At 48.0% G+C, this 16,470-nt stretch overlaps 1 protein-coding gene across 9 annotated transcripts in view; it reads right to left on the bottom strand.

The window, feature by feature from the left end:
• DIXDC1 (DIX domain containing 1) overlaps positions 1–16,470 on the bottom strand; it is a 71,156-nt gene that overhangs the window by 22,754 nt on the left and 31,932 nt on the right. For 7 of the 9 annotated variants that reach the window (XM_032359383.1, XM_032359385.1, XM_032359389.1 and 4 more), the window contains 6 exons: positions 15,514–15,643; positions 12,224–12,349; positions 9,724–9,955; positions 9,005–9,112; positions 3,372–3,484; positions 1,757–1,905 (listed from right to left, as the gene is read on the bottom strand). In XM_032359383.1, the coding sequence (XP_032215274.1) occupies positions 1,757–1,905; positions 3,372–3,484; positions 9,005–9,112; positions 9,724–9,955; positions 12,224–12,349; positions 15,514–15,643 (858 nt within the window). Of the gene's footprint in view, positions 1–1,756; positions 1,906–3,371; positions 3,485–6,303; positions 6,922–9,000; positions 9,113–9,723; positions 9,956–12,223; positions 12,350–15,513; positions 15,644–16,470 lie in introns of those variants that run through there. The other 2 variants (XM_032359391.1, XM_032359390.1) reach the window with 2 other exon arrangements.

The raw sequence follows: 16,470 nt of genomic DNA, 5'->3' as shown, positions 1-16,470 counted from the left end.
CTCTCTGTCTATCAAATAAATAAATAAAAATCTTTAAAAAAAAAAATTAAAAAAAAAAAAATAAAGTAACAGAGGTTAAACCCCATCTCAGTAAATGTAACACTAATTACATCACAAATGCTGGTATACAAAAACTGTTTAAAATCAGCCACTGGTTGGTCTATCAAGCAGTAACTAATTATAAAATATTAGTAAAGCGAATGAATTTGGCTATCCCCTGGAGCGTGGCAAGAGGTGTAAGACAAGTATGACACCACAGGGAGCTAAGGGAGAGCAACATCATAGACACATTAACTCTGTTAGTGGCAAAGTGTTCAGTGGGCTCTAACTGAGGTACACTAAGAAGTCATAAATCCTGGTCGTGGCTTAGCACGCAACTCCCTCATCACCGAAAGAGTTAAGGAGCCCAGTGGATGCTGTGAGCCCCATTGTATTCTATAATGGAACTGAATTCTCATTGTGATCATGTGGCTGTGAATTAAAGCAACTCTGTTTGCAGGGAATATTAGGGTGCTGACTTTCTGCCTGTCAAATCTCTTCTCTTTCTGTCTAATCTGCCGTCGGATTTCTCCCAGACTGAAAAATGCAAACTAAACTGAAAGCCAAACTGATGGATATCTGTGTTCATATACTCCAAACCATCCTGGGAAAGAGCCGGTTGGGTGTAATCCCAAAGTTTGCACTCATTAATTAAACCAGTCCTTGGTGGAGTGGCAGATAAGAGATCTCAAAGGCAGACATTTAAAAAATAACAAAGCCAATGCGGAAAAATCAACAACTCTCCTTGGGAATGTTTAGGCAGTAAACATTCCTCCAACCCTTCCCAGCTCCAGTGGCATACATTATGCAAACTGTGTCTCCCCAGCACCAATCTCCTTCTTTCTTTCGGCACCCTTTGTGTCCCCACCCTGCCGCTGGCTGGCTGGGAGCACGCCCTCCACCACCTACCGGCTGCCAGAGCCACTCACATAATGTGGGCTTTGTTTACGTATCCATAAATATCTGACAATTCAGAAGCAGGGCCGTTCCCAGCACGAACAGAAAGGAATATTCCTAGACAATTTCAGGGTCATCAGCACATGACAAGCCCCCCCCCCCCCCGCCAAACAGGGACAGATGCACAAAGACAGAGGATTGGGGGGGGGGGGCACTCAGGGTAGGAACGAAGTCAATTGGGTCAGTCGGCCTCAGGGGTCGAATTGCCGAGCTGGCACGAAGGTATAGAAAAGACTGAAGGGCTTTGTTGCTCGAGGAAAACCTGTTACCTGATCATTATGGCTTGGCAACCTCTTGCAAACGCATTAGGAGGGAGCTAAATCCCTCAGCTAGACTCAAATGGGGACCTGCCGCATTACTGGCCCTTGTGCTCTTCCTGCGAGAGAATTTCTGGGGACAAATTCTAGACTGTTCCCACTGCCAATCTCTGGCGAAGGCCCACGACTGCAGGTACGTAGCTGTGGACAGGTGAGACCCGCCTATAAGCAAAGAGCCAGAAGAAGGGTTGGGTAGGGGTCCGTAATGGCTCCCAGGCTTGCAGAAATTCCAACAGCTGTGCGCCAGTGAGAGACTGCAAGGTCCATTTGGGAGCAAGCACCCACAAAGAAAGAATTTTCTGCTCTTCGAGTACTACTCTGTCTAAACTCCCCATTCAACTCTGACGTCATATGAAACTGAAAAGTGATTTTCAACTGATTCTCGTGACTTAAAAATAAGCATCAATCGGTGACTGAGGACAAACCAAACGGCAAAGAGCTACCTGTAATCCTGATATCATTTTCTTTGCTTCCTCCATTTCTTTTTCCAAATATTCTTGTTGTTCCAACAGCTGTTCTTCCCATGAGGTCTCCAGGTAGGTTCCGGGGCTGCCCGGGCGCCAGTCTCGGGAGAGCGGAGAGTCTGTCTCCTCTGCAAAATGAAAGGAGGGAGTACAGTTCATGCTGAAGAAGTTTCCAGCAGAAAGCGTTCACAGTCCCTCGTGTTCACGGGTTCAGGTCACCTGCCTTCCGTGCCTGTCCGCACGACGCAAACGGGACTCTCCACCAGGTGGGGCTGCGAGACATAAGGAACTAGCTATGAACTCGGGCTCCCGCAGCATGGGGGAAAGAGATCGCCCGCAGAACCTTTAAGAAGTAATAAGATTCCCTCTTGGGGAGTCTTGGTATGGGACACACAGCCCCTACTCTTAATCCTCTGGAACTGGCATCCCTGAAGCTGGATTCTGCCAGATACAAAGACAGGAGCTGCCAGTCGCAGTGAAAACCAAATTGCTGTGGAGCTTCAGAGAGGAGCCTCCAAATTCATATTCCTTTGCCCGAAGCCCCTTTCACCTAGGACGCTGTGTGAGTCACGCAGGAACCAGACTAATGAGAGCACACGTGCACAAAGTATTCAATCTCGCTTCCTGGGTTCGTTTTATTTTCCTACCTTTATGGTCTCTTTGCTCTTATTTCCTTGTCTGTCTATTTTATCCCATCTAATTGTGTGCTCGGCTATTAAAAATGCATTCCGGAATTCAGAAGGGTACAAACTCTCAGAGTAAGTGTCTTCATTCATAAGCGTGAATGTAGTAAGGACAATTCCTCTGGGTTGCTGTGAAGATTGAATGAGCTAAGCCATGCGCAGGGCTCCGCGGTGCCTGACCCAGAGCTCTCGCTCAGTAAATGCTCTCCCTCCCCCTGGCCCCAAGAGTGTCTGGATCAGTCACAGGACTGACTCCTCAGTGCTAATTCCAGGGCTAGAGGCAAGAATTTAAGTCCGGTTTTTCTTCTGAGGGCTTCGGTTTCATTACAACCCTTACAGATGAATAAAACTCTATTGAAATCACATGCTTTGCTTCTTGTATGCTTCCCTCTATGTTTACGTGAGGAAAAGGAGAGCCTGAAACAGAGGAAGTCTAAACAAAGGGGACCCTTTGTGGTCCCTTCTGTGGCTGTCACACCAGTGCCTAATGTAGTCCCGGTCTTTATACTCTCACAGATGCCTCAGCTCATACTGTATATTCTTGGTTCAAATGTAAGTCAAGGACTTGCTGAAATTATTTCTGTAACAGAGGGATAATAAAAACTGTTTACTTGAATAAGGCTTTGGATTGCCCCAAAGTCATATCCTAATTCACAGGCAGCCGGCAGAGGAATGGCCCATCTACATTGTTGTAAGATCTTTGACGGTTACAACATCCAAAATGATGTTCTGCAAAAGGATAGCCATGTTCATTGGCTCAAAGGCATCAGAGTCCCTAGAGCTGACCCAGCACGCACAGACTACGGAGAGGGAGAAGGCCAGGGAGTTTACAGGCAGATAGTCAGGACCCCCAAACACTTCAAGACGAGGGCTGGTCCTTAAGCCAACCCAGGCCCGCGGACAGATAGTACCTGTTCTGTTCTCTATTCCTTCAGCAGGAATCATCACAAAATCTGCCTTCTCCTCCGACTGAGTTATAATGGATTCACTCTTTGCACTGTGGATAGGACTGGGTGAAGTCAGGCTGTGATGGAAGGAAAAGGAAGAGAAACAATGATTACGAACAATTTTCTTTTAAAGATTTGTTTATTTGGGAGAGAGAGCGCAGTGGGGAGGGAGAGAAAGTCTGAAGCAAACTCTGTGCTTGGTGTGGACCTTGACGCAGGGTTCGATCTCATGACCCTGAGATCACGATCTGAGCCAAAACCCAGAGTTGGATGCTTAACCGACGGCCATCCAGGTGCCCCTGAGGAGCTGTTTAGAAGCCAACTGTCATAATTTATCCCAGAGACATGTTCTGATTATCTTACTCCTACTCTCCTACATAGTCCCCAGCCACAGTATGAACAAATGTTTGTTGAATGAGTGCAGGATGAACTTTCTGAATGAATGAAATGAATGCTAAGTGCATGACCCAGTCTTAGGAAGTCTTTTCTACAGCAAGGCTGCCTTGAAGCCTGATTCACAAAGCACAGATTTACCAGGATGGGTAATCTAGCATCTTAAAAGAACGTGGAGTTTTATTTTGTTTGCTCTTTTTTTTTTTTTTTTTTTAAACTTACCACCACCACCTGCTCTACCACCATTCCTGGGCCCAGATTCAAAGACTGATATAGTGTGTGTCTTAGTAGCTTTGGGAGCTGGAAGGAAAATCTACTCACAGAAACAAGCATCACCAGCAGAGCAGCATGGCAGATCAGCTCTAGGCTGATCTCAAAAGAGGGGACAATGCTGAGGGTGATTCACGGTGAGAAACTGCTGGGACTGTGGACAGTTGCCAGGCTGGGCAAAAAGGCAGTGACACATCAACAAGGACAGGAAGTGACAAGAAAAGGGGGAATCAGAAGGAAAAGGGGGAAAGACCTGATAGGGAAAGGGAAAGGTTTACTTGATTGGATCATCGAAGAGTTATTCAGATCCCTGCTATACTCTTTGCAAATTATCATCAGAAATCTCTCAACAATTCTTAAGTTCTTCTACAACTATTAGCCTTGGAGGGAACTGCTGAGATTTTCAGGGAAGATGAATTTCAAAGCTGCAAAACAACAGCAACTCCACAAGACAAGATGGGAATGTGAGACTGACATTTCCATCTGATAGGGAAAAGGAATCTGAAGGGCCTTTCTCCTTCGCACCGCACCTTGAGAACATCAGCTCTGAAACAGTCTCAGGGGCTGTGGGGTCTCCAGGCCCGGCCCCCTCTCAGGAATTCTTTCCAAATCCATCACCCAGACAACAGTGAAAGTGTCTAAGACTCACTGACCCACTTAATGTGCCCCTGAAGTCTCCCAGGCTAATCCTCACAGCCTCGATCAGGAGTTAACGTTTTGTCTTCCTAGAAACCAGGATAAACAAGAGCTGAGCACAAGGGGTTGTATTCGGAGATTTCTAAAACCTCGAAAGCAGTTTGAGGACTAGTGTCTCTTCCTCTTCGTTGTTCCAAGTTTAAGGGCTTTGGTGGGAATGACCTCAAGCACTACGACATTCTCATCCTTATTAGAACTTTAGAAAACAATTTACAGTTTTTTGCTTCAAATTAAGGAAAGTCATTTAACCCTATCTATAGATCCATAACCTGAGCAGACAAGGGGTAGAAAGGTGGCGAGGAGCGGTATTTAGGAAAGATAATTGCTGATCCCTCTTTCCCCACTTAGGCCATCTGATTTCCAGGCCAACAGGAACGAACTGCTGGAAGAGCATTAGTGTAAGGGCATTCTGTCCTCCTAAGGATAGATTTATGAGTATTCAGGCCTCTGCATTCCCTTCCTACAGAAATGGGGACCCACTTGCAGAAAGAGGCCTGTATTAGCTGCTCCTCTTTGAGAAATGATAAAATGACACTTCCTTAGCTGACAAGGTGCTATGGTTGACACGTTCCACTGCCGGCATTTGGCTGGACCACAGTGGGTATGTGTGAGACGCAGGGGGGTGGGGGTGGGAAGAGGAGTGTGAACCCAGGATGCTGGAAAACTGCTTGCCCGAAAGCAGGGACGCATGCTCAGCTCCACCTCCCCCCTCTTAAGTGAGTTGTCTCCCATATAAGGGCAGAAGGAGGCGGATGTCTGCATACCCAACCCCACTGGGGGAGTGGCAGAGCAGCCAAAGGAAAACAACATTTCTTTCTTGAATTTGAGGCTGCCAGCGAGTGAGGCCACAGAGAGGTAAGACCAGGAAACTAGGTGGCCAAGTCCAAAGAGAAGGACCCGTGGAAGAAAAACCCTGAGGCTCAGGTCAGAGCAGCAATCTTGCCACATCCCCAAGAACCTCCGATAGGAGGACAGAGCATTTAGTCAACTGCTTCAGGTCACAGAAAAGTATTTTAATGCTAATTAGTTAAGTGGCTTGGGCTCTTCCCGAGGAGCTCAGAACCCCGATTTTGTAAACAAGTAATGCCCCACCTGCCATCATAATCCCCTCAAATCAGGGAACTGACTACAAATAAGATTGGACAGATTGATTTCTTAATTCCCACAGGTCGGACATCTCTCCAGCTTAGGGTCAGACAAACGATCCCGCAGCAAAGTCCAGATCAGAGTAAAATCAATTTTTAGAAAATGGGTAATGGGTGATAAGAAAGCGTCCTGCTTACTCCTGAAGTGCCCTCCCACAGCAGAGACAGGACAAGGTGAAGGGCTGCTCCTCCCGCCCCCATGCTGGCTCCAGTTTCCTAAACCCAGCGCATTTTGTACTGATAATCCCAGACCAGCAGCCTGTCCTTCGCAGCACAGCGCCCCCACCCATCCCGGTCCGTCTCTGGCCAAGAGCATCCTCCAGTCCTGGCCCTGCGCCCGCCCATGCCCCTCCGACCCCCACACCTCCAAAGCCCAAGTGGCTTCTGCTCACCATTTCACTTGCGTCCCTCCCATGGTCCCCCTCCTGGCTGCGGCTTCAGCGAGCCCGTTTCCCTGGGTGAAGCGGGAGGCTGGGAGTCACGGCGCTCCCGAATTCGGGCATGTGTCCCCGCGCTGGGGCCCGCAGAACCACTCCATGGGCAGGTCGGCTACCAGAGCCGCTGGCCCCGACCGCGTGAGAGAGTCGGAAGGGCAGAGAGGCGGGCGTCTCGGCCCCGGGGTCGGGGATGCTCCCGGGACTGAGGCGTGCGGTCCCGGCCGCTCAGACGCTGCAGCAGCCCGGCCTGGGCGGAAGCCGCCTCCCCTCGTAGGCTGCGGGTCCCTGGCGGCGGCATCGCGGCGGCCGCGCGGCTGCGGGCGTGCCCCCGGGCGCGGGCATCTCACCCCATCGCCCGCGCGGGGCAGGGCTGCCCGCTGCTCCCGCTGCGCGGTCGGATCCCTGCGGCGGGCGTGCGGGAGCCCCCGGCTCCGAGCCGCCTCCCGCCCCTCCCGCGCCTCCCGCCCCTCCCCTCGCCGCCCCCGCTTCCAGGCTGACAGCGCCGCGGGCAGCGCGGGGCTCGGACCGGGCTCGGGCGGGGCGGGCTGGGAGGCCGAGCCGGAGCCCGGCGCTCGGGCGGGGGCGGGGCCGCGGACGCCGAGCCCCAGGGAGGGGTGGGCACCCCGGGGCTGGATACGCCCTTTCCGCACCGACCCCTCCCTTCGCGACGACGGAGGTCGGGGCTGGTGTCACCCGGCTCCTCGTCGGAGCCGGGGGCCTGGCCGGGTGGAGACTCAGGGTCGCGCCCGGAAACCCTCCGAACGCCGTTCTCCTCCCACCTTCCCCCGGGCGTTGCACGTGTTCTCGCTTCCCAACTAGGGATCGTTCTGCGTGGACACAGTAGGAGGCCGGCCCGAGGTCTACGGAGCAACCGGCGGCCAGCGGCGCGGGGGGGGGGGGGGGGGCACCTTTCCCATCTTATGAGCCGCTCCCCGTTCACAGTCACATCGCGAGGTCTCCAGGCCTTCCTGGGTCACTGAGCCCTGAGGAAGTGGGTGGGCGGGCAGAATGTTCCAGAGCCTCCTGGGTCCCGGGAGCTTACTGAGGAAAACCCAACTGACCCAGCATCCCAAAGATGTAAGTGAGACGTCAGCTTAGAAGAAAATGACAAAAAAAAAGCAGGAAGGAGCGACAGACCGGGAAATGAGACTCATTACCTGACCCCTCTCCCAGAAAAACGGTTACTGCCCACTGCAGCCTGATTTCCAGGGGGTCCCTAATTCGCACTGTGTCACAGCCCCCTACCCCAGTCTGAGTTCAACTGCCAGAAAGGAAGGAAGCGGGTGTTTTCAGGAAGACATCCAGACTTCTCTCCTCTAGCACTCACTCTCTCTAGCGCGCGCTCTCTCTCTCTCTCTGTCTGGCTCTCTCTCATTTTAACTCTGGCAGGTACAAAAAAGTGAAAGGCCTGTAGCCATGCAGGAAGCAACAGATCTCATTATAAATGAAATGTCCTTTGACTCTCTATACCCAGTGATAGCCTAAGCAGCACGCAAGGAAGAAATGGTTCAGATTCTCATTACCAGCACACCTATTGCTCAGTGGGTACAGGGTTTCCTTCTGGGGTGATGAAAATGTCTTTGAGCTGGACAGAGGTGATGATCACACAACATTATGAAGATACTAAATGCCACTGAATGGTATACTTTAAAATGCTTAGCGGCTAATTTTATGTTATGTGAATTTTATAAATAAAAAAGCAATTTACTAAATGTAAAAATTAAAGTTGAGTAAGTATTAATATACTGATACAATTATCAGTATATTAAAATGCTGGGAAGAATTCCATGTGACTGCAACAAATTAAATGGTCTATCAATCTAAGATGAAATTTTATGTGGAAAAGAAACAGTAAGAAAGAAAATAAATGCACTTAAAATACGTATAAGACAAAGAACAATTAGACTTAACTAGAACAGACTACACTGGGCTGGGGTAGGAGAGAAAAGGTCATAAGAGCATAAATTTAAAAAATGATTCAGCAATGAAATGAAGTTAGTAAATAAGTTGACATGATCTGGTATGTATTTTTAGGAGCATGATTTACATGAGCCAGGAAAGTCATCTTTTTCTGCCACTACACTTGGCATCGATCAGGCTTTATTAGAGCAGTGTGTCCTGTTTCGGTCTTTGCACTTGGCTCTAAGCGCTACAGATGGCCGTTCTGCTAGAGTCACAAACATCTTAGCCCACACCAATGCATACTAATCCGCCACAATTCCTGGCCCTATAAATGAAAGCTGAAAACATCCTAATGTTCTCAGACAACTCTGCTCAGTTTTTCCTCCTGTTATATGATTGCTAGAACCTTCTCTGGCCACACTTAGCGTTCAGCTCAGGCATAGAGGCAGTACGATGGAACCAGCTGTCAGGCTGGCCAGGGAGACCAAACCAGGGGCTGGGCCCTCCCGGCTGCCAGTCATGCCCCCCTGTGGACAGAGCTGAGCACTGGCACTCGGCTCCGCGCAATGCTTCCCACTCACCACCCTCCCTACCTTCCAGCCAGCACAAAACTGCAAAGCAGTGAAGACAACTCCTTTAAAGTCAAACATAAACTGACGGAAAGAGAAAAGAGCGAGGAGCCTCACTGCCTGTCGTATTGCTACTTGAAGCTGAAAACTCCGAGATGTGCCCCCCCAACCCCCAGGACGGTTACCTGGAGCAGCTGGACTCGGATGGGGACCTCTGCTGCCCTTCGTACTGCTGCACCAGGGCCCGCACGCTCCAGTACGGATTCTCGATCTCCTCGTCCACGCTGCTGTTCCTAAAGTCGGGGGGCACCAGCAAAGAAGAGGGTGTCAGTCCTTCATGGCAACTCAGCGAGAACTGAGAGATGGCCACTCTCAGAGTGCTAAGGGGAGAAAGAGGAGGAAGGCCAAGCCCCTGCCTTAAAGACACCGGACACCCAGGAGGGAAACAGACCTAAACACAACTATTTGTACCAGGCTCTGCAACACCCAGGGTCCTGCCCTCTCCCAGCAGACATACCACCTCCAAAATGTTTCCTGCCATGACTCTTCAGGACAAGCTGGCTTGAGTATACATTCTAGAGAGACACTCCCCCAGATGACTTGGAACACTGCTCCCACATATCTCCCCATGAAGAAAACACACTGTGCCAAAGGTATATATTTAACATCCTGGGCACCAGGACAAAAAATTACAAATATGATTCTTTTACTTTCTTCTAACTGCAAAGTAAACATCTCTTTTGATAGGGTTTTCTGTCTTGGAGCGTCCTCTCTGACCCCACACTCCATGCTCTTTTCTGCAATGTGGGGCTGTTTAGGTGACACGTCTGTCTATCGGACGGTATCATTTGCCACAAATATCAGAGAGAGGAACAAGGTCCCATCCCCAGATTTTGACCCTTACCTCTGTCTGTATCGAAAGACATCCCGTCCTGACCGTGACATGTCATGACATACGTCAGCCAGAGCGGCCGCTGCTCCCTGGGCCACAGCAGTGGCACAGTGTGGCTGGTGACTCTGCAGAGAGGCTCTGGGGTCCCTTCCTTGGCTCACCGTCCTGTTGGAGCCAGGTTTGAAATGAGCTGCCAAGGCAAGGACCAGCCTCATGATAGACTTCAGGTTTCCTTCCACAATATCTGAGGGACAGAACAGACCCAGAGGTCCTAAGAGGGAGGCAGAGGGTTCATTCATTTAATACGTATTTGCTAGTGACACCAGTCTATTTGTCCTCACAGAGCCATGTTCAACAGGAAGACAGAATGTTTAAAAGCAATCATAGTGAAGTATGGTCATGTGTTATGGTAGAACAGGATACTCCGGGAGCACAAAGTAAAGGCATCTTATCCAGCCTAGAGGTTTCAGGGAAGGATTCCTAGGGGAAGTGAATTTTAAATTGAGACTTGATTGACAAATAGTGGTTCGTCAGGTGAAGGAGGAGAAGGAAAAGTGTATTCCAAGAAGAGGGAACATCAAGTGTAAAGGTCTAGAGGTGAGAGAGAGCACAACCCACAAGAGCTGTGCTGTCCAATATGGAGGCTACTGACCACATGAGGCTACCGAGCGCTTAGAGGGGAGATTCTGAATTGAAATGTGCTCCAAGGGTAGTACCTCACACAACAAAAGTCAGACTGAAACATATCTCATTAGACTTAGCACAAAAAATAAAAGGCACACTATTTCCTTCATAACTGTTATATTGATTACATGTTGCACTGATAATATTTTGGATATACTGGGTTAAATAAAATGTTTTCTTAAAATTCATTTCTCCCATTTCCTTTTTATTTTAAAAAGGGATCTTTTCAGTTTCGTGTAGGAGACTCGTGTTATATTTCTGCAGCACAGCACTGTGGCAGAGGAAACTGAAAACAGCACAGCGGGTTGAGGGGCTGAGTGCAGGGGTGCAGGTGAAGGGTGAGGCCGCAGGGGGAGAAATCAGAGGCCCCAGGATGGACTTTGAATTTTCCCCTAAGGACCCGCATGTGAAGAGCAGTAGCATGAGCTTATGTATTCTCAGAATTCTCAGAAACATCATTTTGGCTGCAGAGCGGTGGGGAGGGAGACAAAACTCGAGGCAATGAGACTAATTAGGAAGCTGCTGCACTTCTCCAGGTAAACGACAATTATGTCCTCAGTGGCAGTACTCCCTCAAAATAGCTGACTTTAATGGGCCAGATCCCCAAGCCCACCCCTCAGGGGGACCAGAACAGAGATATTACGGCACTCTAAATTTTGCCCTAGAAAAAAAAAACGCATGCAAAAAAACAATGTGATTGGAGCGCCTGGGTGGCTCGGTGGGTTAAAGCCTCTGCCTTCGGCTCAGGTCATGATCCCGGGGTCTTGGGATCGAGCCCCACATCGGGCTCTCTGCTCAGTGGGGAGCCTGCTTCCTCCTCTCTCTCTCTCTGCCTGCCCTTCTGCCTACTTGTGATCTCTGTCTGTCAAATAAATAAATAAAATACTTTTTTAAATATTTGAAAAAAAAACAATGTGAGATCTGGTGAAAGTTAAAATAAGGGAATGGGTAAAACTCCTATTTTTTTAGTTTCATAGCACTGCAAATATGCAAAGCTTGGAAAATGATTGATTGATACCTCCTACAGGGTGCTCCCAATGGTCAAATGTCTGCCCCACCTAAATGATCCCACCACAGAAAACACCAATAACCCAACATGGAAGGAAGGCTCCCTCCGGCTCTCATTTCCATTCTCAGTCTGGCAATCAGACCCAGAAACTGAAGCTGAAACAGAACCCATCCTACAAGCAATTCTAGAGAAACAGTGGGAGGGCCAGGGAACCTGGGTCTCTGACCACCTAAATGATTGCTTCCTTGCAGCTGGGCTCAATACGGACTCAGAAGTGTCCTCTTTGGGTTCTGCAGCTATAAGAGAGGCTATGTACAGAGGTGCCAGAACCCCTTTTCATCTTGCCTGAAATATTCTGCAATATCCCCAAAATTAAAAGCTATAAACTGTTTTTCTTCGGAAAACTGGATGGAAAAATCTGTAGCTATTATGATTTGAAATAATTCTTGAGCACAGGAACTTGAAAAACATAATCTGTCTTTATTTTTGATTACTTAAATGAGACACTGTAAAGTTAATATCCCAATCTTGTCATTTCTACTGTATTTTCTTCACACATACACTCAAGCAGACCTTTATTCAATTAAAATGAATAGAGAATGTCTATCTCCATCCAGGTTTTCAAAGCACTCAGATTTTGATGATTCCCATGTCCCACGAGGGTAACTCTTTATGGATAAATGGTATGATGCCATGGGCCTAATGCTATTCCAGTCTACTCAGAAGCCTCAGCTATACAATGGGTGGTTCTTCTGAACCTCATAATCACTGGGTAAAGCTGAGTGTACTCATCCCCCAAAGATGTGATGGGCCGCTGACCTTTAGCCGAAGTCTGGTGCATGCGAATCTTTTTGGAGGCCACAAACTGGAGCACTTTCTCCACATTATTCTTCATCTCCTGTTGGTTACTGGGAGCCAGCTGTACCCCCTTCAGTTTTTCTCCTGCTGTTAGAAGAGAGAAAACATACAAAAGCTATAGGGAGGAACACTATCAAAGTTTCCTAACAGCCAGATACCAAGAAAGGGAATATTTGATGGAAAAGCTAAGATTACATATAAATATGCAAGTGCGTTAAGCCTTGGTGTTGATCATTTGGATGCGGAATAAGAAAGGAAGAGCCTTTTGGAGGGTCTTCAAATTTTCAAAGCTGTACGCAGGGGCCTGGGAAATGACCGTGTGTATGCTTCCTCATTCAACAAATCCTCACTGAGCACCCACCGCACGCCTGGCATTGTTGTGGGCACCAGTGAAACAGCCATGAACGACATGGACAGAGTCCCTTCCATTGCAGACCTTCTATCTGCAGGGATGACAGAGGACCAAGTGAACCAGTACATGTTTAATATAATTTCAGGCAGTGGTAGGTGCTGTGAGGAAAAACAAAGAAAAGCAGCATCATGGCCTCCCTGATAGTCTATGTGGGCAGAGACCTGAATAAAGTAAGAGATGTTAGGATCTGAGGAGGAAGCATTCCAGACTGAAGAACCACAGGTACAAACAGCAGGGTGCGGAGGGGGGCGCTTGGGTGGCTCAGTGGGTTAAGCCTCTGCCTTCGGCTCAGGTCATGATCTCAGGGCCCTGGGATTGAGCCCCACATCGGGCTCTCTGCTCAGCAGGAAGCCTGCTTCCTCCTCTCTCTCTGCCTGCCTCTCTGCCTACTTGTGATCTCTCTCTCTGTCAAATAAATAAATAAATAAATAAAATCTTAAAAAAAACAAAAAAACGAAAAACAAACCTCACACCAGGGTGGGAATGAGCTCAGCTTATCTGAGGAACAGCAGTGGCTGAAGTGGAGAGAGAAAGGGGAGTCAAATCCTAGGAGAAGGTCGACAGGTAAGCAAAGCCAGGTCATTTAGGGTCTGTAGATTAATAATCTGTGTTTTAAAAGAGGACTCTATATGGACTCAGCTTACGTAGAGAGGAAACAGGGAGATTTGTTAGAAAATGAAACTAGTCAAGGCAAGGGTTAATGATGTTTTGGGCTTGACCGGAAAAGGCTGACAGGTGAGAAGTCAGGTATTGGGTAAAATTTTAATGTAAAGCAGATAGCACATGTGAAGGACTGGGTACGATATAGGAAGAAAAGAGAATAATTAAGGACAACTTCCACAGCTGGGTGGATGGTACCATCCTGTGTTACTTCAGAAGAAATCTGGAGGAGAGAGGAACTGGTAGGGAGAAGGACAGCCCAAGTTCTGATTAGGGCATGTGCAGTTACAGCTGCATTTCATACACTGGGGGCACCATGTTGAACGTGAAGTTGATATTCATGTCTCGAACTCAAAGACAAGTTTAGAGCTAAAGTTACGGATGTGGGAGAAGATCACTTGGGGACAGAGAAAACACAAGGGCTAAGGACTGAACACGGAGGACTTCAACACTTAGAGGTCATGAAGGAGAAAAGCCAACAGGGCGAACCGGGGGAGCCAGTGAGGAAGGAGTGTCCTAGAAGCCAAGTAAAGACCGTGACTGGAGGAGGAGGGACAAACTGTGCCAGGTTCTGCTAAACTGAATAAAATAGGGGCTGAGGCCAAGCCACTGGATTTGAGAAGGCAAAGGTTGTAACCTGGACGAGAGCAGTTTCAGGGGAGGAATGGGTCAAAAACTTGAAGACGGCATGTTAAAGAATGGGGAGTAAGGTAGTGAATTCAGCGAGCCTTTCCATATACCAAAGTCACAATAAAATGCAGCATTTAAGAATCGGGGTTTTGGGAAACCAAGAATACATATTCATATTGTTTCCATATGCATAGAACATCTCTGGAAAGAAACGCAAGAAATTGCTAACACTGGTTGCTTCAAGAAAGAACACATCACTGGTGCGGCTGGAAAATAGGCTTTTACATCCTTTTGTGGCTTCTGCATTTTCTATCTGATTATATTTTCAAGTATAATCAATTCAAATCAGTGAAAATGAGGGCTCGAAATGAACTTTGGAATTAAAATAGATCTAGTTTTTTACCTCTCCTTTGCTACAGTACAGTTACATGGCCTCGGAAAGTCGCCTAGCCTTTCTGAACCTCATAAATGAGTAAGGCGGTAGTACTCATCTCATCCCCACAGCATAAATCATCTGAAGTAGCTTAGTACAATCCTCGATACATTCAAAGTGCTCAATGAATTTATTTATTCATTTTTATAAATCTTCTAAGCTTAGTTTCCTGAAAATGGGGATGACAGTATCTGCTTCTCAAGGGTTGATAATGAAATGAAATGAGATAAAAAGTGTTCAATAATGGCAGCTCTAACTATTACCATCATTATTATTATTATAAAGGAGTGCCCTGATAAATCCATGAGCTGGCCCACGGAGATAGCAAACCGGGCTCTTTCCATGCCACGTGCAAGCCCGCATCTCTCAAGGACTAAGCAAGGTCAGCTGATTAACAGAACAATAAATGCCAGAGGGCCTATTATGTGCCAGGCACTTGGGTAGGAGTTGTGGAAACAAACAAACAAACAAAATTACACTGTACCTGCTCTTAAAGAGCTCAGTCTACAGGGGAGAGACAGGAAAACGTTACTGCTCAGCGAATGGCAATACTGTCATGATAACAGCTGTGGACAAATGCTGTGGACACAGGGTACGCTGTCCTCCAGTAAGAGTGGCTTGCAACAGCTCCAGGGCTCCCTGAGGACGAGCCTTTTCGTGGGACGATATGGGATTGTCACGGAGGGCTCCTTTTGCTGGCCTGACTACTATTTTCTTTTCCAGCCTTGGTTTGGACATCAGTTCTTCTGGCAAGCCATCCCTGAACCCTAGGACTGGATTGGGTGCCTCCATCCACCCATGTGCTCCTCTCTGTCCTTACCCCATCAGACTCCTAAGTACATGAATGGAAATGCATTCACTTTTCAGTGTTCCCAACTAGACTGGGACACTCCTGAGAGCACAGACTGTGCTCACAGTCACACTGCCGGAGCATAATACGGCGCCCAGCACACAGAGTTTGCTGACTCATAAATAAATGAATTAACGTCGGGCAAGTATGTTAAAACCTTCTATACTTCCATTTCCATATATTACAAAGCAGCGGCAAACTGTTCTGAAGGGCATGTGGAGGATAAAGAAGGCATGTTCTGGCATCAGAGCCCAGGGCCAACTGACCAACGATTTCGATGAGATACGCCAGGATCACCCCATCCCGAAGATCCTGTCGCAGGTCCTGCACCGGCTTCACTGCTGGCCTCTTCTTGAGCTGTGCATTCACCCAGGCCACATAAGCCTGCAGCTGTTGCTGGAAAAATCAAAGAAATAAGAGAAAGTTTGCACATTATTGTTCTCCTTTGCCCCGTGCCTTCTAAGGCAGCATTTGAGAATGGGCTCTGGGGGGAAATCTATATCCAGAGGGAGGAGGAAGTTTCAAGGAAAAAAAGAGGCCGGTCAGACGGGGAACATGTTCTAAAAATTTCTGGTTTTATGCTAATCTTCAGGGAAAGCTAACCGCTGACTTGCTAGCAGGGTAGACACCGATAAGAAGATGAGTGTTTCAATGACAATGACTCCTGTTTCCTTGTGTATATTCTCTGTTGACCAGGAATGAGGCCCGGCAAGAAGCAGAGCCAGTTTTGGGTGTAATCACTGCTGCCAGAAGCACACAGCGCTTCACAGGAATAATCACTTGTATTTCAAATGCACAATGGACAGTGATACTCAGAAGACTGGTCTTGGGGAACCAGGAATAAATAGCAAACCTGCTCAGAACCACCTCTCCCATCGCTCTTCACAATGAGACTTAACTGAGATCATCTCAGGGTCAACCCAAGATTTATTCTCCTGAGCCCATAATCCTGGGATTGCTACAGTTAGTGTTAATCCATACTTTATTCTGTTAAAGAGGATCTAGTTGCCTAAAACCTGCACAAAGAAGGAAAAGAAAAGGCTTTGTTGAGCAGTAGCCCGAAGACTTGGGTAGGGGAGATGGAGAACTTTCATTTATTGTGAGACTAAGCCAGCCAGTATCATCGGAAGCCTGATGGGCCCAGACAGGGACCTATAACCCATCCCAGCCCTCGGATAACTTGACATATTCCATTTTCTCCCTTACACAAAGCTCACAGTCAG

Source organism: Mustela erminea, chromosome 9 (assembly GCF_009829155.1).
Source record: "Mustela erminea isolate mMusErm1 chromosome 9, mMusErm1.Pri, whole genome shotgun sequence".
Lineage (NCBI taxonomy): Eukaryota > Metazoa > Chordata > Mammalia > Carnivora > Mustelidae > Mustela > Mustela erminea.
This window is presented reverse-complemented; position numbering and strand designations above follow the sequence as displayed.